Source organism: Phocoena phocoena, chromosome 5, assembly GCF_963924675.1.
Source record: "Phocoena phocoena chromosome 5, mPhoPho1.1, whole genome shotgun sequence".
NCBI classification, from domain to species: Eukaryota; Metazoa; Chordata; class Mammalia; order Artiodactyla; family Phocoenidae; genus Phocoena; species Phocoena phocoena.
Genome location: NC_089223.1, coordinates 125,543,450 through 125,570,416, shown reverse-complemented (window position 1 = coordinate 125,570,416; position 26,967 = coordinate 125,543,450). Strand labels below are relative to the sequence as shown.

General features: G+C 36.5%; 1 protein-coding gene across 2 annotated transcripts; it reads right to left on the bottom strand.

The window, feature by feature from the left end:
• Positions 1 to 1,525: 1,525 nt before the first annotated feature.
• Positions 1,526 to 26,447, bottom strand: LARP1B (La ribonucleoprotein 1B). 2 transcript variants are annotated; one of them, XM_065877150.1, is made up of 9 exons: positions 26,406 to 26,447; positions 24,226 to 24,400; positions 21,900 to 22,037; positions 17,460 to 17,603; positions 17,052 to 17,217; positions 12,904 to 13,048; positions 7,678 to 7,852; positions 4,087 to 4,259; positions 1,526 to 1,936 (listed from the first exon to the last, which is right to left on the bottom strand). In XM_065877150.1, exons 1-9 carry the CDS (start codon positions 26,445 to 26,447, stop codon positions 1,526 to 1,528), a joined length of 1,569 nt encoding a protein of 522 aa, XP_065733222.1. The 2 variants fall into 2 exon arrangements, with proteins under 2 accessions (XP_065733222.1, XP_065733224.1); XM_065877152.1 differs by lacking the exons at positions 1,526 to 1,936; positions 4,087 to 4,259 and adding an exon at positions 7,079 to 7,098.
• Positions 26,448 to 26,967: the final 520 nt, after the last annotated feature.

Sequence of the window (26,967 nt, the reverse complement as noted above, 5' to 3'; positions counted from 1 at the left end):
ATCTATCAACAGGATATGTTTCTCAAGGTGACTTGAAAGTTCGTTATTTGGCACTCTGAAAATATTTTCCCACAGAACCAATATTATACACAGAGGTTAGGTTCCCCCGGTTAGTTCATAATGTTTAATCTGTAATTCATTTATCCATTTTAACAAATATGAATTGAGCACTACTTTGTGCCAGGAACCGTTGTAGCTGGAGATGCAGCAGTGTACAAAATAAGACAAAAATCCCTATCCTCATAGATCTTACATTCATGAGATGGAAACAGAAAAGAAGTAAGTACAATATACAGAATGGTAGATGGTGAAGAACAAAGCAGGGCAGAGGGATAGGGAATGGAGGTAGTGCAATTTTAACCTATTATTAGTTTATTTTCTATTTCTTTTTGTTCCCAAAAGGATTTAAGTTAGATGTTACTTAAAGAACTTAAGTATCACAAACAAAGTAACAACGCTTACACAAGGAAAGACTTTCAACCAAGAAACTTTATAAAAACACACTTCCTTTCCCATAGCAGTAGGACAGAGAGAACTGCTCAGGCTCTAAGTCACTGACAAGCTACCATATCCTGAGGCAGGATCTCCAGAAAGGCAGGGGCTAGAGAAGAGGGTAAAAGCAGTGATGGAGAAATTCCAGGAAGAAAAGAAATGAAGACTCAAGAAGGAAAGCACACTTATTGATGCTATGGAGCTCCACAGACAGCCAGCCCCTTCTTTCCAACCACAAGTTGGCTGGCTTTCCTTTCTAGAACTGTATTTCTGACCAAGATCTCTTTCCTATTTGGCATATTATACTTATATAACTCTTCCCTCACTATTCTATCCCTAAAACAAATATTTAATTTGGGGGGGGGTTCTGATCAATTTAATGGCAGAAAAAGATTCTTTTTAATTCCTATCTATACCATTAAAAGTCATATAAAAGGAATGCAGATAGCCAGTAGACTACTCTGGCACTCTCTTACTGTACCTTAATAACTGGGATAGGTACCAGGAGGTGGGGTAAAACGCAAGAAGATAAAAAATTGGAACAAGGTTTCAAACACCACTCCCAACAACAAAGTTATGATTGGACAAGGAGAGAGAATCAGCCAGTTTAATCTTCTATACTTGTCAACAACCAGTTCTACAACCACAGAACATGCACTGCAGACTAAGGTGAGAAGGACACAAGGGGCAACAAAAGTAACTCCTTTGTGAAACCCTGCTCACATAGCTAGGTGATTAGCCAGGAAAGGAAAAAGCATATAAACTAAGCCTGTCCATAACTTTAGATTTTATTCCTTCTTATGAGAAAAGGCCTTCTTATTATTTTCACCTGAAAAAAGGGTTTTTAATCAGTGAGTGTTAATATTTATTTTTGTAATTAAAGTACTTATCTCACTGTCATTTTAATAAAATAATTTTTCAGGTTGTGAATGTCAGATATATTTCCAGGAATTTTTCAAATTAAATTTATTTATATTCAAAATTTCATAAAATAAACCCTCAAGTTTAGGAAAACATAAGCAGCAATGTGCCATCAAAACATAGTATCAACAGAAAGATGTTGATCAGAAACAATTACCTTTACGGCTGTGTGTTTGTTTTCATCTTCTTCCATCCACAAATCCTGCTCATAATAATATAAGCCATCATTGATAACTTTAGCAAGTTCAGATGTAATTTTTGCCCGAGATATGTGGTTGCCTGTTCGATCTCCTCCAGGATGTTTTCTCATGTAAGGTGGTGTCTGAGTTACAATCAAAATCTTATTTAAATCCTGGTCATCAATTTCATAATCTGAATCATTATCAGACCAATCAGTAAATGTGTTTTTTCGCCCTTCTATTTGTTCCATCTCTTCATCAAATAAAAAATCAAGTTCTTCTTGTTCTTGTTCATCTGGAAGATATGGTTGATTTGATGCCTCTTCAGGCAGAGGTGGTGATTCCTGAAGGAAGAAATTGGTATTTTATATAAAAACATTGTTATCACTTTTACAATAAATGTCACATAACAATGTTAATGTAAGTAATATCAAAACTGTATGCTTGGGCTTCCCTGGTGGCGCAGCGGTTGAGAGTCTGCCTGCCAATGCAGGGGACACGGGTTCATGTCCTGGTTCAGGAAGATCCCACATGCCACGGAGCGGCTGGGCCCGTGAGCCATGGCCGCTGAGCCTGCGCGTCCAGAGCCTGCGCTCCACAACGGGAGAGGCCACAACAGTGAGACACCCGCGTACCGCAAAAAAAAAAAGAACTGTATACTCAATAACTAGATTAGCAGTCAAACTGTAAAAGAAAATCACACCAGTATTATTCCAGGCCCATAAATATAAAGTAACTGTTAAACAATCAGTTTAAGATTAAAAAATCCCACAAAGCTGAAAAAAGAAGGATTATATTAAAGACTCCTTTAGAGTTAGAATGGTCCTTAGTACCAACTTGTTTTACAGATGAGGGGAAAAAAAGGCCTAGAGACGTGACACTGTTTGTCTACAATTGCAGAATTAGTCCGGACTAGAACAACCAAGGACTTTTTTTTTCTTTTTGGCCGTGCTGCATGTCATGCAGGATCCTACTTCCCCAACCAGGGATTGAACCCACACCCCTCGCAGTGGAAGCACAGAGCCCTAACCACTGGGAATTCCCAGAACAACCAGGGTCTTCTGACTTCCAGATTCAACGATCTTCCCTAGTCTCAAAGCTTTTTACCTCACAATTATATTAATACCATAATTTGCCAATAAGAAAACAAGTATAACTATCAGAAGATCAGAAATTTTTATAATTTTCTGGAAAGCAGAAAGCAAATGGAATTATATTAATAATAAACATGACTAGAGGAAATAGAAATCTAAAACCCATATCAAGGAAGGCTGGGACTTCCCTGGTGGTTCAGTGGGTAAGACTCCGCACTCTCAACGTAGGGGGCCCAGGTTTGATCCCTGGTCGGGGAACTAGATCCCACACGCATGCCGCAACTAAGAGTTCACATGCCGCAACTAAAAAGTGCGCATGCCGCAATTAAAAAGATCCCACATGCTGCAGCGAAGATCCCGTGTGCTGCAACTAAGACCCGGCACAGCCTAAATAAATATTCAAAAAAAAAAAAAAAAAAAAAGGAAGGGAAGGCAGACACCATTGATCCCACTGGGGTCCTAAAAAGTTTTAAGATGGTAGGTACAAAGAGCAGGAAAGGACTATGTGACAGCAATCAAAATAGGGGGGCTTCCCTGGTGGCGCAGTGGTTGAGAATCCGCCTGCCAATGCAGGGGACACGGGTACGTGCCCCGGTCCAGGAAGATCCCACATGCCGCGGAGCAGCTGAGCCCGTGAGCCATGGCCGCTGAGCCTGCGCGTCCGGAGCCTGTGCTCCGCAGCGGGAGAGGCCACAACAGTGAGAGGTCTGCGTACCAGAAAAAAAAACCACAAAAAAATTAAAAAAAAAACTGAAATATTATTCAAATATAAACTAATTTCAAGTAAAAAAGGTTAAAGCGAAATATTCTTAAATCATATTCAGAAATAAGATAAATTTTAAAAAATGATACAATATTATTTTCAACTACTTAGTAACCCATAAGCTTTACTGAAGGGCAATGGTTCCAATTTTTACCATTTTTCTTAAAACTTTTCCAAATTTATATATGTACCTCAAAAACAGTAGCCTTACACTCCACTCAGAATTCATCACACTTTGGACTTCCCTGCTGGCGCAGTGGTTAAGAATCCGCCTGCCAATGCAGGGGACACGGGTTTGAGCCCTGGTCTGGGAAGATCCCACATGCCGCAGAGCAACTAAGCCCATGCACCACAACGACTGAGCCTGTGCTCTAGAGCCTGCAAGCCACAACTACTGAGCCCATGCACCTAGCCCACACGCTAGCCCACACGCCTAGCCCTAGCCCGAACTCCCCAACAAGAGACGTCACCACATTGAGAAGCCCGTGCACCGCAACAAAGAGCAGCCCCCACTCAACGCAACTAGAGAAAGCCCACACACAGCAACGAAGACCCAACACAGCCAAAAATAAATAAAAAAATTTTTTTAATTTCTAAATAAGATATATCACACTTCACTTGGGTCATAACAACTTACCTTCAATTTCACTGGGGATGGACAATGTCTCTTTTTTACTTCTATCCAAGGTTCTGAGTCCAAGTCGGGCAAACTGGCAGACAAACCTCTAGACATTGCTTGAAGATTACTTGTTTCAGTGTTTTTCTTTGGGCTCAGTGGACTTCCAATTCTTGGAGAATTTGGGGCAGACTCTAAAATTTTAAGTTAGTTCTATAGTTAAAATAATGGTTTTCTTACTTATAACAAACATTTTTTCTTTACTTGGGCATTTTCTTTCTTCACAAAAACATGATAAATCAATCTCAACTATAATCTTTCAATGATTTTCAATCCCAAAGGGGTTTGTAAGATGTATTCGAGTGAAGCCAATGAATAATAACAAGAATGTTATCAACCCTTATGCAGACACATTCATTCAAACTTCTCAAGAATAACAATGCAAGTCACTAATTATGACAATACATCTATTTGGGAGTCAATTCTCTGTGAAACCTTAGATTCATTAATTGTAGTGAAATTAGGGAATCTTAAATGCTACTAAGCAAATAAAATTCGTATTTTATTCAAGGCAAAATCAATCCTTCATTGTTCTGCTAGGATCTATACTAAGGCGGCCAATACTCATACTCTTCTCATCTCCTTTGCCTAACAAGGTTTACCTAAATAAATGCAGTTTGGCCCTTGGCTCGCAGTGAATACTGTGAAGACTAGAATGTCATGTCATTAAAGTGCAATGTCCTGGTAATAACAAAACATTTTACAACTCTGCTGGAATTAAAAATGCCTTTCTCCACACTTTTAATCAAAGTAATTATATGCTCTATAAAATACAAATCAATTCCTTTATAAATTGTTTTTCAGAAGTCGAAGAATATTTAAGTTATAATGCAATATGAACTTGCTTTGGACAAAAAGTGTTTTAAAAACAAATTTAGACTGTAAACTTCTAAACATTATTTACTCCTCAAAGCCAATTCCCTGAAAATATTGCAAAGTTGAATACTACAGAGAGAAAGTTGAAATAAATGAACACCAACAATCCTAACTTACTAAATGAAAATGCAAAGGCACATTCCAGGAGTGAGTCTGAGAGAGTATTCCAAGATTTTACTTTCATCTACTACATACGAGAATCAGATGGATTTATTATCTTCTCCATGGACACACAGATCCAGGCTTCAACAACCAGATTACTATATTGCTTTAAAAAGAAGTATAATGATTCATAACAGAAAACGCTCTAAAACCGCACTGTTCAATAAAATAGCCACTAGCCTTGTGGAGCTACAAAGCACTTGAAATGTGGCTAGTGCTGAAATGTGTTCAGGATAAGTGTAAAATACACAGCAGATTTCAAACACTTGGTACAAAAATAACATTGGTCCATAATTTTTATATTAATGTCATAATATTTGGGTATATTAAAAGTAATTTCATTTGTTTTACAGCTTTTAATGCTATTAAAAATTATTAGGATTACATGTGTGGCAAACGTAATATTTCTATTGGACACTGCTGCTCTACAACTTAATGATACATGTCATCAAGTGATCCAAAAAATTAGTACGAGTGAAAAGGTTTGGGCTGTCAGTATTAATACTGAAGTTATAGGAATGAAAAAAACATTAACTCTAGAGAACCCTATTCCTAATACTATGAATCATCTCTGTTCATGCAGTAAATAAAGCTTTAAAAGTAGACTAGGAACCACCACTAGTAACTGGGAGAATTAACTAAATTAGTATGTATAGTTTATGTATACACGATGAGAACAGTATCTGGCACAAGGTAGAGAAATTAGTATCTACTATTTTTAACACAGAAATTGAATTTTTAAATACCTACTTAAGTTTATGATATAATCATCTCTAATTGCTCTTTAAGCTTGAATAGTGTTTCTACCATGAAGTTGTATGTTTCACAATATTCACAATACATGTGCTTATATTGGGTTGGCCAAAAAGTTCGTTCAGGCAATATGTATGTGCATGTAAATGAGTATATTTTTTTAAAAAAAACACAAAAATGTACAAACATTGTGATTTTATTCTTGTAATTTTATTAATAATGCATAAATGGTTAATGGACAGGCATCACCAACTTGACTGACCTATCTTAGCTACCCTGTGGAAAAAGTATTTTCTATTTAACAATTGACCGAATGCCTCTTCATAAGACGGTTAAAACTGTCATCTTGGACCCCAAGTTTACACAATAACTTAATGTAACTTACCATCAGACATTGTATTCTTTTTTAAAAAAAACTTTAAAAATGTCACTTGAAGTTCTTCAACTTTTAAAACACCTGCCCAAGTTGCTTGCTAGGTGTAGAGGCACAGAGGGCTGACAATCAAAGAAACACTAAATAAAAATATCTGTGAGACTGTCCATCAGTGCTTTATTGATGGGAGGTCTCTACACTGGTATATCAAAAATACATTCTGAAGAGTAAAAAAAAAAAATACTCTCATTCGTTTCTTAAGTTTCTTATCCCTTAGTGTCCACATTAATAAATCTTATAGTCCATGCGAAACACTACAACATGTGAATTATACAATGTACACTATATTGTGGAGAGCAAATCAAATAGCAAAGGACCTAACAATCTGAGAAATTCCACTCAAGCCTCTCTATTTCTGCTTTATTGATCTGGACACAAGTACATAAGTCTGGAAGGAAAAGACAGAATCTTGCAATATTTCCAGAATGATAATTAACTTTCCCACCGCGAACAAAAGTAGCACATGCAGCCCAGGCCAATTACAAACAAATGGGCAGCTCCTATAAAAACAACAGCAGTCCTCTGGTCTGTCTTTCATCATCATCACAAAGGTGTTTATCTCCACTGTAGTGTTGGCCCAACCTCCTCCACAGGAGTTGGGAGTAGACATTCTTGCACAGAAGTCTGGTCGCTTTCATTTCTGCAGACGATTTGTTCCAATGTTTATAATGATATTTCAGTGAGTCACCTATTCCTCTGCATATTCCGATCAAATGACATCCAAGAGCATCAGTAGATCATCACCCTGACTGAAAAAAGTTTAAGCACACATATTTTTTCCCAAGAGGGAATGTCTTAAAAATGATCCAGGAAAAAATTCTTAACATTAAAGCAAGTTTTGGAAATTCTAAATACCACTAATTCCTTAATATATTATTACAATAACTTCATAAAAGATCCCCAATTCTGATTTAGAATATAGGTCATCTTGTCATTTCAAGACAAAGTTGAAGCACATAAGAAAAAAATTAAAGGAAGGCTACCCCCACTCTTGAGTATAAGACTTTTAGACTATTCCAATCTTACAAGGGGAAAACTGGCGGAATACATCTATAATCATTTAGTAAAATTAAGAAGATAGGTAGAAACTCCACATGTGACAAAGTAGACAAATAAGAATAAATAGAGCAGAGCTCCTCCCATAATTCTTAAATCCCTATTTAATTTATAACTTTCTGCGGGAGGCAATATGAATAGAATTTAAAGCATCATAAGTCACTGGGTTATCTTTAATTTTCTACTGAATCTATATAAACTTTAAAAAGGAAAGGCAAATTGGACTAAATAGCCCACTGTTATGCTGTTTGCTCTAGAAGAAAAGCTGTTACCTGTATGTGAACCAAAGGCTTGGCCTGGTACAAACTCTGGGCAATCAATCAGTTGAGAGAAGTCTGTTTGTGGCACACTACGTGGAGGAGGGCCCGGAATTGGCCATTTTTCTGGTTCTATCTTTTTTCTCATTTTCTCGTCCACAATTTCCACTTCTGTGCTATCTTTCAGTGCCTATAAATAGGAATTTTGAGTTATTAAAGAACGTTCATTCAAAAAATTTAATTGTACCTCCTATACTTCTAATAACCTAAACATTTTTTAAGTCTGAAATCAGCATAGGGTATTACAGTTAATGTATTCTCAGAATATCTCAGAATATTCTCAGAATATCCATGAACAGAACAGATTTTAAAATAATTTGCCCCTGTAAAGTAACAAATATCCTGATTTAACATGTAGCAAATTATTCTAATTGTGAAAAACAAATTTTCAATTAAGGAGTATTGCATCAACTTGAAGCAAACTACTATAATTTTTTATTGACAATTTTTTCCGCTCCTATCTCCTTTAGTTTTCCCTTAATATCACCAAATAAAATTTAGGCATTATATTTAATTATTGTAATAAATACCACCATTACTGAATAATAAACACACACATGCAGAGATTCCTCATAATACCCTGTAAGTGTAAAGCAAGTTTCACAGATGAGGAAATTGAGGCTCAAAGAAATAAAGTAACTTGATAAAGGTTATGGACTTAGTATGAGGCAATAGTATGAGGCAATACCAGGACTCAAACCATTTATTATCTGTCCAACACGAGAACCCTCAGCCACTAGGATATGGTGGCTCTCAAAAATAGCTTGCTGGGGCTTCCCTGATGGCGCAGTGGTTGAGAGTCCACCTGCCGATGCAGGGAACACGGGCTCATACCCTGGTCTGGGAGGATCCTACATGCCGCAGAGCGGCTGGGCCCGTGAGCCATGGCCGCTGAGCCTGCGCGTCCGGAGCCTGTGCTCCGCAGCGGGAGAGGCCACAACAGTGAGAGGCCAGCGTCACCTTGCTGTAATTTAAGGATAAAATAAAACTAGAACAAAATTTCTTCCAAATAAAAATTACAGCCTTACTGATCTGAATCTTCCCTGAAATGCAAGGATACTCACACCTTGAGAAACTAGAAAAAATACAAATATAAAAACTCAACATACAAACTGTTAACTTATAAAGATTAAAACTCGCTATATTTTAGTTGGAGAACACATTATATGTATTACTTTAAGTATCTTACATTTGTATGCCCTTAATATTAGTATCATACTTACTTCTCAAGTAAGTATATTTTCTGTAACTGGACATTACTTTAAAATTAGTATTAAAATTATTTAAAAACAAACTCTTTTGATGGGAATCAGGATACTCACTGAAAGAGAAGAGAGTCTGAAATATAGAATGAAGGAAATAAGGAAGAATCTTACAGTAAAGGGTCTGAGTTGCTGATATGTGTATTTTTTTAATGTATTTTCCTAGTTTTGTCCACTGAATGTTCTAGAAGCAATGACACCCCAGTAGCAAAGCAGTATACCCAGCATCCAGATCTTGCAACAACATGAATGAATTTCAAAAACTACAAATGAAAGAGCCAGGAGACAGAAGAATTCTATTTACACAAATGTAAAGAAAAGACAAAATAAATCTCTGGTAACAGAATCAGAAAAATGCTTTGGTTTGGCGGGGCAAAGGGTGAGGGGATGGGGGACTGACTGCAAAGGGCCACTAAGGAAGTTTTTAGAGTAATTAACTATATCTTGTTTGGAGCAGGCTTATACAACTTTCAAAACTCGAAATGAACACCTAGTAGCCCTGAATTTTACATAATGTTATTTACACCTGAATTTTAAAAAGAAAAAGAAAAAGAAAAATCACCTTAAAACTTTGCTATGGGCTTAAGTTTTTCAAAATGTTTTGGAAAAAAACCACCAACAGTGTTCGCTGGTATGTGAAGCAAGTCAAACTCTGAACAGCAGTAGTTTTAATTGGTTCAATATCTTGGAAAAACGTTTAGCAGTATTTACAAAGGTAAGCTCGTATATATATATATATGTTTGTATACACACACACACACACACACACATGCACATGACCTGTTACCCATCAATTTCACAGAAAAATAAGTGCATGTCCATCCAAAAATATGTACAATAATAATGTTCACAACAGTCACATATTCAAGCTGTAAAGAACCCAGATGTCTATTAAAAGGAACCTGAAAAGAGTTATATTCATACAATTGAATACTACTGCAAAATGAAAAATAAACAACTGCCACACACAACAACAACATGGATAAGCCTTACAGAAATAACAAGCAAAAGTCAGATATAAAAGATTTCAAATAACTTTGATTATGTAATGTTTAAAAACCAAGATGAAGGACCTCTCTGAAAAGCAACTACTTTGAGGAGAACAGTGATTCAGACTAGGAGGGAGTACAAGGGAGCTCCCTGGGATGTTGAAAATGTTCTATCTTAATCCATGTAGCAGTAACACAAGTATGTACATAGGGGAAAGTCATTCTTAATCTTATAACTTCTAATATACAATGTGTAAGTTATGTCTCAATTTAAAGAAAAATTTTCAGGAAAAAATTCAAAGTTCTTTATATATAGCTATTGAATGATCTTCCAATATATGCTGTTTTTATAAAAGGAAGGGGTATAACAGTATATGTAGTAAAACATGAACTATCTCAGGAAGAATACACAAAAAAGAAGTAACACTACTTGCCATACCAAGGAAGGTTTAACTAGTTCACTGCTGGTGAAAGATGAGAAGGAAACTTTTCACTATATACCCTTTGAATCTTGAATCACAGGGAATTAATTCCCTACTGAAAAGAAAAGAACAAAAAAAAAAAACCTCAAGAAGAAAATAAAGAAAACAGAAAGGGGGAAAGTTGTGACTCAGGCCTTAAAAGACTCATACAAAAACTTAAGGGCTTCCCTGGTGGCGCAGTGGTTGAGAGTCCGCCTGCCGATGCAAGGGACACGGGTTCGTGCCCCGGTCCGGGAAGATCCCACATGCCGCAGAGCGGCTGGGCCCGTGAGCCATGGCCGCTGAGCCTGCACGTCCGGGGCCTGTGCTCCGCAACGGGAGAGGCCACAACAGTGAGAGGCCCGTGTACCGCAAAAAAAAAAAAAAAAAAAACAACTTAAAAGGCTCACAGCATACACAAATTAAGGAAAAGATCTAGACATATTTTTACTAAAACCAAATCTTGGTTATCTTGAACTCCTAAACAATGAGCTACAGTATACAGTCAACATTTCTGGGTGTCTGAGGGGTTTTTTCCTATTATTTTCTATTATTTCTATTATATTGTACTATAACTATGTTAAGTGATAACACTGCAATAGCCATCATATTACAATATGCATATATATCAAAGTAAAAAAAGAAAAAGAGTGCAGTAAGGTGGAAAACAAATGGGAGAGGAGGAAACAGATTCAGTAAGTTTAGCTGTGTAGACACACTCAACCAGAGCAGATACGGGTGTTAGCTAAAATATATTTTGCTTCTTTTGATAGTTTTTTCAAGACAGTTAAGACTTAAGCATATTCAAATACGTATAGGAAAAAGCTGGTAGAAATGAAATGAAGATAAAAGGAGTAATCAACAGAAGGATATCCTTGAAGACTAACAGTAACAGCAAATTCTTATTTAGAGCTTACTGTGTACGCCAGACACTGCCATTACACATTTCATACTCATAACAACCCTATGAAGTATGTATTGTTGTAACAATTTCCACTTTACAGAAGTCTCAGGACACTGCCTGAAGTCACAGAGCTAGGAGGATATGTATGCAGGTTCTAAAGTCCATTCTCTAAATCAGTATGTTTATACTGCAAAGCCTAATGAAGCCTTACCTTCTTAAGGGAAAAAAAGACATCTTTCCCACTGTAATAAGTGGTAGGTACATAATGAATGTTAAGTGAATTCAGACCTATGCTATTCTAAATCACTATGCTTATGTGTTTCTATGTTTCACAGTAGTAGTATTTCTTACTGTAAATCAGTCACTGTGGTGACTTCGCTGGTGGCGCAGTGGTTAAGAGTCAACCTGCCAGCACAGGGGACACGGGTTCGAGCCCTGGTCTGGGAAGATTCCGCGTGCCGCGGAGCAACTAAGCCTGTGCACCACAATTACTAAGTCTGCACTCTAGAGTCTGTGTGTCACAGTTACCAAAGCCCCCGTACCTAGAGCCCATTCTCCTCAATAAGAGAAGCCACCGCAATGAGAGGCCCACGCATCACAAGAAAGGGTAGCTCCTGCTCACCGCAACTAGAGGAAGCCCATGCAGAGCAGCAAAGACCCAACACAGCCAAAAATAAATAAATAAACTCTACAAAAAAAAAATCAGTCACTATGTATTAATAATGCTAACCATAATGGTAACACAAAAGTTTTTTGTTTTCTTTTTTAAATATCCTTTCCCGGGCTTCCCTGGTGGCACAGTGGTTAAGAATCCACCTGCCGATGCAGGGGACATGGGTTCAAGTCCTGGTCCGGGAAGATCCCACATGCCGCGGAGCAACTAAGCCCATGCGCCACAACTACTGAGCCTGTGCTCTAGAGCCTGTGAGCCACAACTACTGAGCCTGCGTGCTACAACTACTGAAGCCCACACGCCTAGAGCCTGTGCTCCACAACAAAAGAAGCCACTACAATGGGAAGCCCACGTACCGCAACAAAGAGTAGCCCCCACTCGCCGCAACTAGAGAAAGCCCACGCACAGCAACAAAGACCCAGTGCAGCCAAAGCTAAATAAATAAAATAAATTTATTAAAAACAAAAAAACAAGAACACAACTAGAAAGCCTATTTTAAATTAGCCTTCTTTATATAGGAAAAATTCTCAAAATTTAAATTTAATTTACATTTTAATTTAATAATTTAATACATGCTATTTTATAGCAACCTGAAGACTAAAAGGACCAAGAACACCCAAGAGTGTTCAAGTTTGTGTTGGGGTTCAACCCATCTAAGAAGGATCAGGTTAAAAACAGGTGGAAACATCATTAAGTAATCCTTTGAGGGGTCAGACATTTATTTGGGTTTTATAAAATGGCAAAAAAGCCTTGAGATATAGTCTAAGCCTTAGGTAACTACAGCTTGTTTTTGCTTTTTCCTTAAAATTGTTTAATAGACTTTATTTTTTAGAGCAGTTTTAGGTTCACAGCATGACTAAAGTACAGACTGTTTTTGTGTATGAAAAATTACCTCTAAAATGAGATTAAGGTTTGTAGTGAGGGCCTGAACACGGTGGAAACCAGCAATCAGGGAAATAGGCAAGAAACCTTGCTCATCCATCTTTCTCCTAAGAAAGAAGTCCCGTTCCAAGTTTTCTATACTGAAGTAATATTCACTGAAAAAAGAAATAAAGAAGTAAATATAAATTTCATCAATTTATTCAACAGAATATTAAAATGTCTATGGCTTATAATATCAATTATTATACAACTATTTTGATTTAGTAATAACATTATATACATTTAACACAACATACATAGGGTAAATATAATAACAACAAAACCCTACTGTTAGTAATTTCTCTTACACAGGTAGAAAGAAATTTAGAATACTACCTTCCCAAAAATGTACTTCTTTGTTAGATCAGCTTTACCCAGGTATAAACAATTAACCATACTTTAAAACAGTTCAATAATTAACTTTTTAATGAGTCAATTAAGTGAAAAATTTCATTTCAAAGCTACTTGAACTTGCTTCATTTAAATAACAAAGTTAAACACATCAACAGACTGCCTTCCAACTTTTTCCCATCACTGAAAATAATGGTATATTGGAAGTATTCTATGTCAAGTTTACAGAGTAGTTTGTTTTCTAAATTGGCAGGGTACTGACATTGTTTAATACTTCTGAACCCTAGCATTCAGCACAATGCTTAGTAAAAACTGAGTGAATATGTGGGCACAGATGCACACAATTTTATATTTGAATGGTTCACTATCTCCCCCCTTTGAGAGCCAGAACTATAAAAGACGTTAAAAGTGAACTGAAGGGCTTCCCTGGTGGCACAGTGGTTGGGAGTCCGCCTGCTGATGCAGGGGACACGGGTTCATGCCCCGGTCCGGGAGGATCCCACATGCCGCGGAGGGGCTGGGCCCGTGAGCCATGGCCGCTGGGCCGGCGCATCCGGAGCCTGTGCTCCGCAATGGGAGAGGCCACAACAGTGAGCAGCCCGCGTACCGCAAAAAAAAAAAAAAAATAAGTGAATGGAATACAGTTAAACAAAGAGTATCTGCAACACCATGAGGTATATATATGGGCAAAAAAAAAATACAGAAGCAACTTATACACCTTAATCTTCTCTCTAGGAAAGTATAGAGAGATGTGTAAATGAACAAACTGTATCATCAACGACTACAAGTTCCAAGATATAAAGATAATATGATAAATACATATAATAATGGCATTTGAGAAACACATATTTAAATTACAGCCTGCATATAAAAAAAACGAGAACAAGATTCTAGAAAAGCAGAAGAGGATAAATAGGGGGAAGTGTAGAAAAGAATAATACAAAAGAAATACATGACATCAAATGATATGGCTTACAGTTTAAAAATCCTATACTGTTTCCAAATCACAGAGCAAGTTTTCAAAGAAGGGTGGCAAATGATAAGAAAGCACGCCAGCTCATATTTGGGAGTAAGGTTGGGTAACTCAAGATACCGTTGAATTATTCAGGTCAAATTCTATCTTTGAAGAAATAATCACCTACAACTGAAAACTGGCTTTGAGCTACCTTTCACTGGGTGGGAAAAATGTCTTATTTTAGAAATGTAAATACCCAAGTTGCTTCTTTATACTCTGATATTTATCCAACTGTCAAAGTGCAAAGCTCCCTGAGATCAGTGAAATTCAACTGACATTGCAGTAACACTAATAAATCATTTACTCTTCTTAAACACTAAAGAAAATAATTGAAGTCTTGAAGAAATTAACATTTTGATTTTTGTTATGCCTCAAAAGCCCTTTTCACAGTGCCTAGCATGTGGTGGGCACAGAATACATCTGTTCTGCTTTCTGTTACACTTCAAAAGCCCTTTCACAGTGGCTAAAATGCAGTAGGCACATAATACATACGCATAAATTCAAAATATTCAGACATTAAGACATGTGATTTAAACACAAAAGTGTTCTTAGACAAAAACTTCTCTGAATAATTAGTAAGATGCCTTTTTAATCTAGTACTCTGTGAGAAACACAGTATCTAAATAAATTCATAAATCACTATTACCTATAGTATACACTTTTTAAAACTTCTAACGGGCTGCAAACATACTTATGTCTAAATCTGAATGCCAAGAGACTGCCCCAGTTAAAAATAATCAAGATCTTCCATTTTTAATATCCTGATATCAAAAATGTCAAATTATTAACATACATTTTCAGTTAAAATGATTTTAAGAACTTAACCATCCATAATAGTTAAGCCTCCTACTTCAAAATATTTAGCATAATATTCCTGAAGTACAAGAAGTTCTTCAGTAACTTCTCAAAGAGGAAAATCCAAACCCTAATGAATAAGCCTATCTATGTTTGAGAAACCTTAAAGACACAAAGTCAAAAGCATGACTCCTCAAATCCAGATGTCCACTAATTCAGAGAACAGTAACAGTGAAGAGCCATTCTAAACCTGGTGCTCTAGTATCTGCCCAAAACTCTGCTGCTAAATAATAACAAAAAAAGGAGTCATGCCCAGTGCCATGTCTGATACTTTGTTCAGTGTGCTAGGGGACATTATCATGTCCTACCTTAGAAGCTCTGGATTCTACACTGAATGATCAGAAATTTTGTCAGCACTGAAGTGGCTATGCTCCTCCCTCACAAGCGGCACATTGGAGGCCGATTATCCTGACATGGAGTTGCATGTCCACTGTCAGGTCTCAGAAGGGACCTGACAGCAAGAGTTACAAAGGAAGACAGGAATAGTGTTTTGAAGTTGATAGCCACATGCCAGGCACTTTCTGCCCATAAAAAGGCCCTTTTCTTCAGTGTTTGCATCAACTGTAACAAAAGAAGCAAGAATAAAATAAACAATTTGCTTCATATTGTAAGCCAATCAAATCCACCATGAAGGCATCCCAGGAAGATGCCTGGTTAATGCTGATGAAGATATTATTTTCTATTAATGGACTAGGGTCCATTTTCTTTTTAAAATAAAGGTGGATGCTTTAAAAATGATTATGGGGCTTCCCTGGTGGTGGAGTGGTTAAGAATCTACCTGCCAATGCAGGAGACACAGGTTCGAGCCCTGGTCCGGGAAGATCCCATATGCTGCGGAGAACTAAGCCCGTGCGCCACAACTATGAAGCCTGTGCTCTAGAGCCCACGAGCCACAACTACTGAGCCCGCGTGCCGCAACTACTGAAGCCCACGCACCTAGAGCCTGTGCTCCACAACAAGAGAAGCCAGTGCAATGAGAAGCCCGCGCACCGCAACAAAGAGTAGCCCCCGCTCACCACAACAAGAGAAAGCTTGGGCGCAGCAACAAAGACCCAACAAAGCCAAAAAACTAATAAATAAATAAATAAATAAAACTAAAAATGCTTATGCCTTTTCAAAAATAGCCTTTTTCCTCCCCTTTATAAGGATAAAAAAAGGTTCAAATTTCAGTAAATTAGTTAGGCACATCACTTGGAAACACTTTTCTCAGCACTATATAAACACACTATATAAATATGCAGAACATCCTACACAATACTAACAGGCAGAGGGGTTATTTTTTGCTGAAAGATAATACAACAAACTAATATTCTCCTAAACTTCAAGTTCAATATTCAGAAAACAACTATTACAAGAACTAAAATAAAAAGTCTAAAACTAAAAAAGATTAGGTAGTCTCCTTTGAATATGTGTCACAAAGAAAGAGAACTTAAAAGTTAAAAAACAAACTTATGATTCTGAAACCAACTGTTATATAAGTCAGAAGATATCACCATTTTTTGCCATTTATGTTCATTTGCAAATTTTAATATAAACATTTATTTGCAAATAAGCTAAATTTCACTTGTTCAATTTCAAACATATGAAGTAGTTTTATATTCTTATATTTAATCATTCATATTATGCCGTGACATTTTAACTAATATCCTTTAAGCAGAGAAGTACCTCAAGAGAGAAAGGAGTCTTACATAAATAACAACATGAACCAAAAATAAATTTTTAAAAATACTTTATACATGCTCTACTAACATTTCTTAGAAACAAAATATAAAATACTATTAACATGTTCTAATTTTACTAATAAACAGCTTAGAAAATGTGTTATATTATCAGTGATGTTAAAGTTTGATATTGCAATGGATTTTCCTGCCCCATCTCTTTATGTCTGATTGACTTACATTTGGCGTTTAATATACTCTTTAAGCAATGCTTCTTCCACAGGATACACCTGTACGCCTGTACCATCATCATAGTAATACATCATACTGGTATTAAGTTCTGTTTGAAATGGTTGGCCAGTCCTTTCACCATGTTCTTGATAACCATATGAATAATCAAAGTTCACTTGATGTTATAAAGAAAAAGAAAAATGATCACAGATTGAAAAACAAAAAAAAGAAATAGTTACTATAAAGAAAAATCCAAAGTGAAGTATCTCAAGGGGTAACAAACAAATACAAAACCATCTTTATTATCAGACACGTAAAATCAGTTAAAACAGTATATGGGATAGTGGGAAAAACAGACGACTTGCACACTTTTTTCAGTGTTCATCTAATTTAACAAAACAAAAAATCAAGTCTCACATCGAGGATTTCCTCTGCCTCGTCCTCTTCCCCGTCCTCGGCCTCTTCCTCGGCCTCTAAAGGTACCTCGGATATTACCACCCTCACTTCTCACACTGGAAACTTCATCTTGATCATCTCTCTTTTCTCTTTCACGCCTCCAACCTTTTTAAAAATAAAAATATTTTTATACATTCCAATTTGCAACTATGAAAACATGATTATCTTTATGAAAACGTGGTAACCACCCTTCCCCACTTTGTAACTAGTTATTAGTAACCAGTCATTCTTCAGAAAGATGCAAACTTAAGAGATTCCATAGGAATTTGTCAAACTGTCTCTGGCATAAAAGACATCTTATGTATTGACATATAAAGAAGATATTGTGATAAGTAACATACTAAAAATATAATGAGATTGTTTGCTAAAACTGTACTGCTAAAAATTTAACAAGTTCCAAGACAACTGAGTTTTGTACTATATAAAACTCCTAAAAACAAAAACTTATTTTCACAATAATACTTATTTTCACAATAGAAATTCTTTTAAGGAAAGGGTGTTTCTATTTAAGTAAAAGACATTTCTTTTAAAGAAAAAAGGAAATGAAAACTGGGAGAAGATATCTGCAGCACAATATAGCAATTATATCCAGAATACATATAGAACTCATACAAATGTCTCTTATGCCCTCGTGCATTCTCTCTCTCTCTCTCTCTCTCTCTCACTCTCACACACACACACACACACACACACACACACACATACACGGCAACCAAATAGGAAAAAATCATTGAAAGACTGGCAGAGCAAACAAGGAAATGCAAATAGACAATAAAAAAACGGTGCTCAGCCTCAGTGGCCTTGAGAAATGCAAATTAAGACAATGAAAGAGTATTTTTTTATCTGTCCCAGTCTGAAAAACATTTTAAGGTCCCATAATATCAATATTTTTTTTGTTTTATTTTTCTGTTTTGTTTTTTCCTTTTTGGCTGTACTTTGTAGCATGAAGGATCCTAGTTCCCCGACCAAGGATCGAGATCAAACCTGTACCCTCTGCAGTCCTGCAGTGGAAGCACAGAGTCCCAACCACTGGACCGCCAGGGAATTCCCAATAGCAAATGTTGACCAAGACAGAACTTTTGTATAATGCTGGAATAAAAACAAGTACATTTCAATTTTGAAAAACAATTGGAAACAATCAAATAAGTAAAGGTATGTATACCCCAGAGACCAGGGTTTTTCAACCATGGCATAACTGACATTTTGAGCCAGATAACTCTTTAGTGTGGAGGCTGTCCTGGGTACTGTAGGATGTTTAGCATTATCCTTGGTCTCTACTCAGTAGATACCAGTAGCAAGTTTTAGAATTTTAAAGTCATATTTTGTGGACAATTGAGTAAATGTAACCATTGACTAGATTTTAGATGATATAATGAATTAGTGTTGATTTTCTTAGATGCTCCATTTTCTTGGGACATCAGTGCTGAAGTGTCACGATATCTGCAAGGTACTTTCAAATGATTCAGCAGATGCATGAATTATAGATAGCAGAGTGACTAAATCTGGATGGTGATTAGACAGGGACTCACTGTACAATGCTTTCACAGGACAATATGCCTTAAAAATTATCAGACTTAAAAGATTTCAGTAGAAAACTATAAAAGCAAATGCTCAGGGAATTCCCTGGCGGTCCAGTGGTTAGGACTCAACACTTTCACTCTCCAGGGCACGGGTTCAATCCCTGCTCGGGGAACTAAGATCCCACAAGCTGCAGGGGGTGGCCAAAAAAAACCAAACAAACAAAACACAAATGCTCAGCCAACTGCTTCCACATATCCTCCTGTCCTCTTCTTTCTGAAACTTGAACAAACCCTGCTGAAATAATGTATCTGGGGAATGATTTTTCTTAATTAATTAATTTTATTTACTTATTTTTGGTTGTATTGGGTCTTTCTTGCTGTGCATGGGCTTTCTCTAGTTGTGGCGAGCAGGGGCTACTCTCCGTTGCAGTGCACGGGCTTCTCATTGTGGTGGCTTCTCTTGTTGCAGAGCACGGGCTCTAGGCATGTGGGCTTCAGTTGCAGCACGCGGGCTCAGTAGTTATGGCTCACGGGCTCTAGAGCACAGACTCAGTAGTTGTGGTGCACGGGCTTAGCTGCTCCACGGCATGTGGGATCTTCCCGGACCAGGGCTCGAACCCGTGTCCCCTGCATTGGCAGGCAGATTCTTAACCACTGAGCCACCAGGGAAGTCCCTGATGGGACACTTTATGATGGATGGATAAGGCTAACAACACCTGTTAACCAACTCAACCACAACACAATCTGAAAGTAAGACACCCAGACATTTTATTCCTACTGCTGTGACACAAACACACTATGAAATATTCCTACCAAAACAAAAATAAACTGGATCTTAACCAAACCTCTAGTTATTATTGCCAGTTACACTTAGAAAAGACAAAGGAACATGTTAAGGAGTATCACGATAAAGCATTTAGCCAAATCCAAAATATGGGAAATTCCACAAGACATATGACCTAACATATAGCAAAGGAAAGAAACATTGGCGGGACTTCCCTGGTGGCACAGTGGTTAAGAATCCATCTGCCAATGCAGGGGACACAGGTTTGAGCCCTGGTCCAGGAAGATCCCACATGCCACAGAGCAACTACGCCCTTGCGCCACCACTACTGAGTCTGCGCTATACAGCCCGCAAGCCACAACTACTGAGTCCACATACCACAACTACTGAAGCTGGCATGCCTCGAGCCCGTGCTCCGCAACAAAGCAAAGCCACTGCCATGAGAAGCCTGCGGACGAAAACAAAGAGTAGCCCCATATCCGCAACTAAAGAAAGCCTGCGTGCAGCAACGAAGACCCAACACAGCCAAAAATAAAATAAATAAATTTTTTTAAAAAAGAAACATTTGGCAATTTCTTATTACGTTAAATATACATTTACCGGGGACTTCCTTGGCAGTCCAGTGGTTACGACTCCACGCTTTCACTGCAGGGGGCATGGGTTCAATCCTTAGTTGGGGAACTAAGATCCCGCATGCTGCATGGCACAGCAAAAAAATATACACACACACACGTTTACCATACCACCTAGCAATCCACTCCTAGATGTTTACCCGAGAATCTAAGACATATGCCCACACAAAGGTCTGTACACAAATGTTCATGGCGGCATTACTCATAACAGGCAAAAACTGGTAACAAGCCAAATATTCACCAACATGAATGGATAAAGGAGAATATCCATTCAACAGAAAACTATTATGCAATAAAGAGGTAGAAACTACTGATATATGGAACAACACTGATGAATGTGAAAATCATTATGCTGAGCAAAAGAACACAAGAGGATATAATTTATATTACACAGTTCAATTTATACGAAATTCTGAAAAGATAAGTCAAATCTGACAGAAAGTAGACTCGTGGTTAGGGGACTTGACAGTAATTTCAGTGTACTTTAATATATATAATTATTAACTCAGTAAAGTTGACTTTTTAAAGAATGATCCAGAAACCACCCAGAAGAGGCTTCCACTAGCCAACTCTGGGACAATTTGAGCATCAAATTAAACAATCATGATAACAATTTCAACCACTGAAAACATAAGAAGCCTTTAGTCCACACTAATAATAGGAAGTTGTTCTTTACAGTGGAATGCCAGCTAATAAATATAGAAAGAATGATGCAGTAAGACAAATACTAGTATAGTGAAATTCTGAAGATTACCTATTCAGCATTTGCAACCATCATGGTAATAATCAGGCAAGAATAAAAATCACCAATGGAAACTGAAGCTCATATGAAAAGTCTGATGAAAAAATGGGTATTCCCACAGTCTCAAAGTCTCTCTCCACAAATTACATGTTAATTACCAAGGGAAAAAGGGTATCTTTACAATAAAGAAACCTGGAGTACCTCATCTTAACCAAGTGCTCAAAGTTAGTATCACCAATAATAAGATAAACCAATACCACATGTGTTTTCAGGTTATACACTACAAAGAAAACCATTTAACTTTTGCAGTATTCCTGCCAAAAATTTATAACCCAAATCCAATCATGAGGAAACATCAGAAAACCCAAAGGTATAAGTATAGCTACCACATTACTGTCTTAAAGCCTTCAGAAAAAAATCAACGTCATGAAAGACAAAAGCAGAAGAATTATTCCAGACTAACAGAGACAACTAAAAGCAATGTGTGATCACAGATTAGATCCCAGAAAAGAGGAGAAAAAAACTGTAAAGGTCATTATTGAGAAATTCTGCCTGTGGATAGTCACAGTGTATTACTGATCTTATGATACATACTCTGAAGTATTTAGGGTTAAAGGGGCACAATGTCTGCAACTTACTCTCAAATAGTTTATACTATACATGGTTGTTAAAATAGTAAGATTAAGACTAGATGACTCATTTTTCTCTTAGAATGTTACTTACTTCGTGTGTCATTTCTCCTATTGTTATGTGATTTATTTGCTTCAGGTTGACATCTTGAGCTATTCCGGGACCCTGGTCTTTCTTGACTGTCTGGTCTTACATCATCTAAGTGGAGTGGTACCCACTTGTGCTTATTAGCTTGAAGAAAACAAAATAAAATCATTTAATGACAATGCACAATTTTCATTAAAGCTTTGCAATTGTGAAAGGACTCTAAATTTTAATTAAATAAATGAAAGACTTAATTTGTCCTTAAAGGGATTACTTGTAGAGTACCAAAATGATTTTCTTCTGCTCCCCCAGCTCTTTAATAAACTTGTTTGGGCAAATAATAAGTTTCTAAAACTCAAGTGAAAAGCCAGTGATAGAGTATCATTGGAATTCTTTTGCTTTTAAGTGAAATGCACACTCTTCTGTTTAATTCTGACAAATAAGCCATAAAAAATATTAAGTGTACACACTATTTCCACCTAATACTTGATACTTAGGCTTTAGAACAGGGTATACCTGATAACTGTTTGACCAGTGATTCAAAACACTTTCAGGTTCAAATCACTGCCTCAAATATTAATTCATCCAGCATCACTACTAATGAAAGAGCTTTTTCAAAATAAAGTTTAAGTATAAAATCTGTCTAACTGCATTTGATAGACCTTTGTATAGCTACTACACATTTTCCTAACTTATTAAGAGATACAAGCAATTTAAAGCTTCTTGTTGACTAAGTGATAGTGTAATTAATTGTTATATTTAGTATAGTGAAATTGTGAAGGTTACCTGTTCATGAATTCCATAGTTAAGGTTTCAAAATGTTCAGTCTTCTGCCTGAACATTTCTATATATTTCAACTAAAACAAAAAGACTCATGGGCAAAGGAAAAAACTATCAAAGTAATTAAGGGAATATTAGTGTACTAATTTCAACTAAAACAAAAAGACTCATGGGCAAAGGAAAAAACTATCAAAGTAATTAAGGGAATATTAGTGTACTAATTTCCTACTAATACTGCAAACTACAGACAGATAAGGAAAAGAGAATAAGAAAGAATCTAAAAACTCCTTAAAGTCTATATGTAAATTCTATCAATGAGATACTTTGGGCATAAATAAGCACTTAAAGATAAACATGTGTGCTCTAAGGAGAGTCAATTCATGACCCGATTATATAAAATTACTTTAACTACAAACACCTGCATTTTAGTGTTGGCTAATCAGTTTTAACTGAAGCAACTAACAAGGAAGACAAATTTTAGAGCAGGATAGGTCTTGTTACCTGTATGACTTCTAGACAGTCAAAAAGACTACTTATGTATCAAAGGAGCATGAAAAAGGTTAGTGATTAAGCATTCAAGAAATGGGGAAATTTTTTGTAACAACCACATGGTTATCCTACTGCCACCACTTCTGAGCAATTACCCTTGGCATACTATATCGAGTGAGCCTCATGACTACCCTGCAGCTAAGGGTTATAATAGTCATCAAAAAAAAAAAATTCAAGTAAGTGCTCAGTACACGGTAGGCTGTTAGTTCCATTATTAAAGAAGTTGGCTGGCAACTACTTCATCATGAAATGTCCCCTCCCATGCCCCATCACCTCCAAGAATTAAATGCTTCAATGGCTTCCCACAGTACTTAAAATACCAATTCCAAGTTACCAAAGCCCTGAATAACATGGACCTTTCCTACCTCTCCAATAGCACCCCCTGCCCTCTCCCCAGAGTTCACTTTTTCTCAGCTACTGACCTTCTGACAGTTTAAAGAACTTTTCTGCCTAAAAACCCCTGAAGACACTTTTATTGAGACTCAGAACACTTAATGAGAATATGCTTTTACCAATTAAATCATAATCTGTCCCTAGACACATGAGAAGTTCCTAAAAGAATATGGAAAAGGAAGTAAAGACAATATTTTTTTCCTTCAAAGAGTAATGGGGGAATGCAATGAGGAAAAAGAATTGACCAATATTGTTCTCAATTTTGTCTCAGAAAAATATTTTCTCAAAATTTCCTGAAAAAAAGGGAGCTGTTCCAATGCAGATTTAAAAAACAATAGTTATCATACAACTTTCCAAGAATATATCTACACCCACCTCTATCGGTGGAATTTAAATCCATTCTTACATAAAATACAAGTCAAACGTAGAGAGGAAAGTCTCATAGTTCAGAAATGCTATAAAAGAAAATCAGTTACCATTGTAGATGGTATCCTGAAGAAATCCAAACTACTAACTGGTGACTACCAGGAATCAACTGATTAAATACAATTCTTCATTACTACAACTCTCTTCAAAAACTTAAAAATCAAAATGAAGATGTAAACAAACTAACCTTTCTTTCGTTGATTACTTGACTGAGCCTCATCCTCACTGACATTTTCACCAGGACCATCTAATTTTGTTTCCCGGCTTTCTTTGCTTTCACTGTTACTTCTCTTTTCAACCTTGTCTTCTCTTTCTTTTCTGTTTTGCGGCTTCTTATTTCCTAGGCTGATGACACTCTGACACTGCAAAAAGGTTTTCTGAATGAAATAATTTTCATGAACATTTTCACTAACATATCCAAAAATCTGTGGTAACACCTTACCTAAATATCGCAAAAAGAATGACAACTTTTATCAAAAATAAAAAACTACTTTACAAAAGACACTGTTAAAAGTCATTTGAAAAACTGGAAGAAAATATTTGCTAAGTTTTTGATAAAAGGACTTGTATCTAAAATATATAATGAACTCTACAATGCAGTAACAAGAAAACAATTGAAATGTGGGCTAGAGTTGAACAGACACTTCATCAAAAAGATATAGTGATGACAAATGTACATGAAAATGTGCTTGACATCATTAGAAAAATGCAAATTAAAAACTATAGTGTGATACCACTATACACCTACTAGACTGACTAAAATTAAAAGGCTGACCACATAGAGTATTAGTGAGGCTACAGAATAAGTAGAATTCTCATACACTGCTGGTGGAATAAAAAGTTTAGTAGTTTTAAAAGTTAAATAAATAGCTACCATAAAATCCAACCATTCCACTCCCAAGAAAAACAAAAGCATTATTCCATGCAAAATTTTGTACATAAATGCTTATATAGCAGCTTTATTTCTTTTTATAAATTTATTTTTGACTGCGTTGCATCTTCGTTGCTGCACGCGGGCTTTCTCTAGTTGTGGCGAGCGGAGGCTACTCTTTGTTGTGGTGCGCAGGCTTCTCATTGCGGTGGCTTCTCTTGCTGTGGAGCACGGGCTCTAGGCGCGTGGGCTTCAGTAGCTGTGGCACGCGGACTCTAGAGCGCAGGCTCAGTAGTTGTGGCACACGGGCTTAGTTGCTCCGCGGCATGTGGGATCTTCCCAGACCAGGGCTCGAACCCGTGTCCCCTGCATTGGCAGGTGGATTCTTAACCACTGCACCACCAGGGAAGTCCTGATATAGCAGCTTTATTCTTAATAGCCAAAAACTGCAATCAACACAAATGTCCACCAATAGGTGAATGGACAGCATTATATCCATACAATGGAGTACTATCCAGAAAATAAGAAGGAATGAACTACTAATACGTATAACATAAATAAATCTCAAAATAATTAAGCTAAACGAAAGCCAGAAAAAAAAAAGGATGCATCCTGTATGACTCCACTTACATAAAATTGTAGAAAATGCCTCGTAAATCAACTATACTCCAATTTAAAAAAAAAAAAACTGTAGAAAATGCAAATTAACTAAGTGACAGAAAGCTTATCAGTGGTTGCCTGGGATGATGGGGTGAGGGGGTGGAATGTGACAGGAAGAATTACAAATTAAGTTCATTATCTTGTTTGTGGCAAAGGTTTCATAGGTCAAAGCGTATCAAACTGTACACTTTATATGTGTGCAGTTTATTATGTCATTTATACAACAACTAAGCTGCTTTATAGTTAACTAGTGTTAGTTATAGTTTATCGTTTTTAAACTACACACCAATAATTCTGCACAAATTACAAATAGCAAGATGTAGTGTCAAATGAAACCACGTAATCAGATACCATATATACTACTTCTCTAAAAAGACTTTTGATAGAATATCTCAGAACATCTTTTAGAACTTCTTTCATAGATAAATTAAAAATCCATTTACTGAACATCTCTTGATATGATATATATGCATATATATGCATGTGTATATAGAGAGTTAAGACTTCAACACATTGAAAAGACTGTAACTCAAAGAAAACATATAGAATACATTCTGAAACACAAAATGGGCTTCACTTAGACACATTAAAAAGTAATCTATTTGTAGGCATTACGTGAAGCTGACAGCATGGTACCCCATCCTTTCCAAATGTGTGGTCCTGAGAATACAACCAGATGAAGGCAATGTGATGAATGAAATCAAGGTATCTGAAAAATGGGTATTTTATTAATGCAATTCTCTAAATTTGAAGTAAGATAAATTCAGCATGTTAAAATGAGAATACCTTCCCTTTATTTAAAAAAAAAAAATAAGAAGTCTTAAAACAGTACTCACTTCAGTGTTCACTAATTCACTTGGTGTTGGCCAGTTTGACATATCGCTGAAATCACTAGCCTAAGAGGTAAATAAGTGTTATGTCTGCAGTTTAGAAATTTTAAGTAGAAAAAATATTTTCTAAAAGTGAAAGCAATTTTTAAAATCACCCTCATTCAATTATATGCAGGCATTTGCAAAAATAATGCAAAACCTTCTCCAAACAACAGAACACAGCAAGAGGAATGTCTTACGATCCAACTTGTGGCATGAATAATGACCTTGACTAAACTGATAGAGACAGGATAACAGAGGCATATGGGGATTTGGATAAAGGTTACAATTTTCTAGCATATTAACTTTAAACTAACATCAATGATAGACTTAGAAGAGAAAAATACACAATAATCTAAGAGGAGTTCCTTTCGAAATAGTTAAAAACTATTTCTTGTCATGACATACCTTGTTGGATTTCTTTGTCTTGAGTTTTCCTGCTTTTATAATCTGGGGGGAACTGAGCTCTAAAACAAAACAAAACAAAACAAAAAAACATGGAATTGTTTTTACAACCACATCATACAAA

Excerpts from the sequence above, each read along its gene's own strand:
- LARP1B (XM_065877150.1), bottom strand. The coding sequence starts at position 26,447 with ATGTCAAACTGGCCAACACCAAGTGAATTAGTGAACACTGAA. Across the intron at positions 22,038-24,225 it reads AAGTAATCAACGAAAGAAAG|CTAATAAGCACAAGTGGGTA; the intron begins GTTAGTTTGTTT and ends GTTTTCTTCAAG. Across the intron at positions 1,937-4,086 it reads CATCCCCAGTGAAATTGAAG|GAATCACCACCTCTGCCTGA; the intron begins GTAAGTTGTTAT and ends TTCTTCCTTCAG.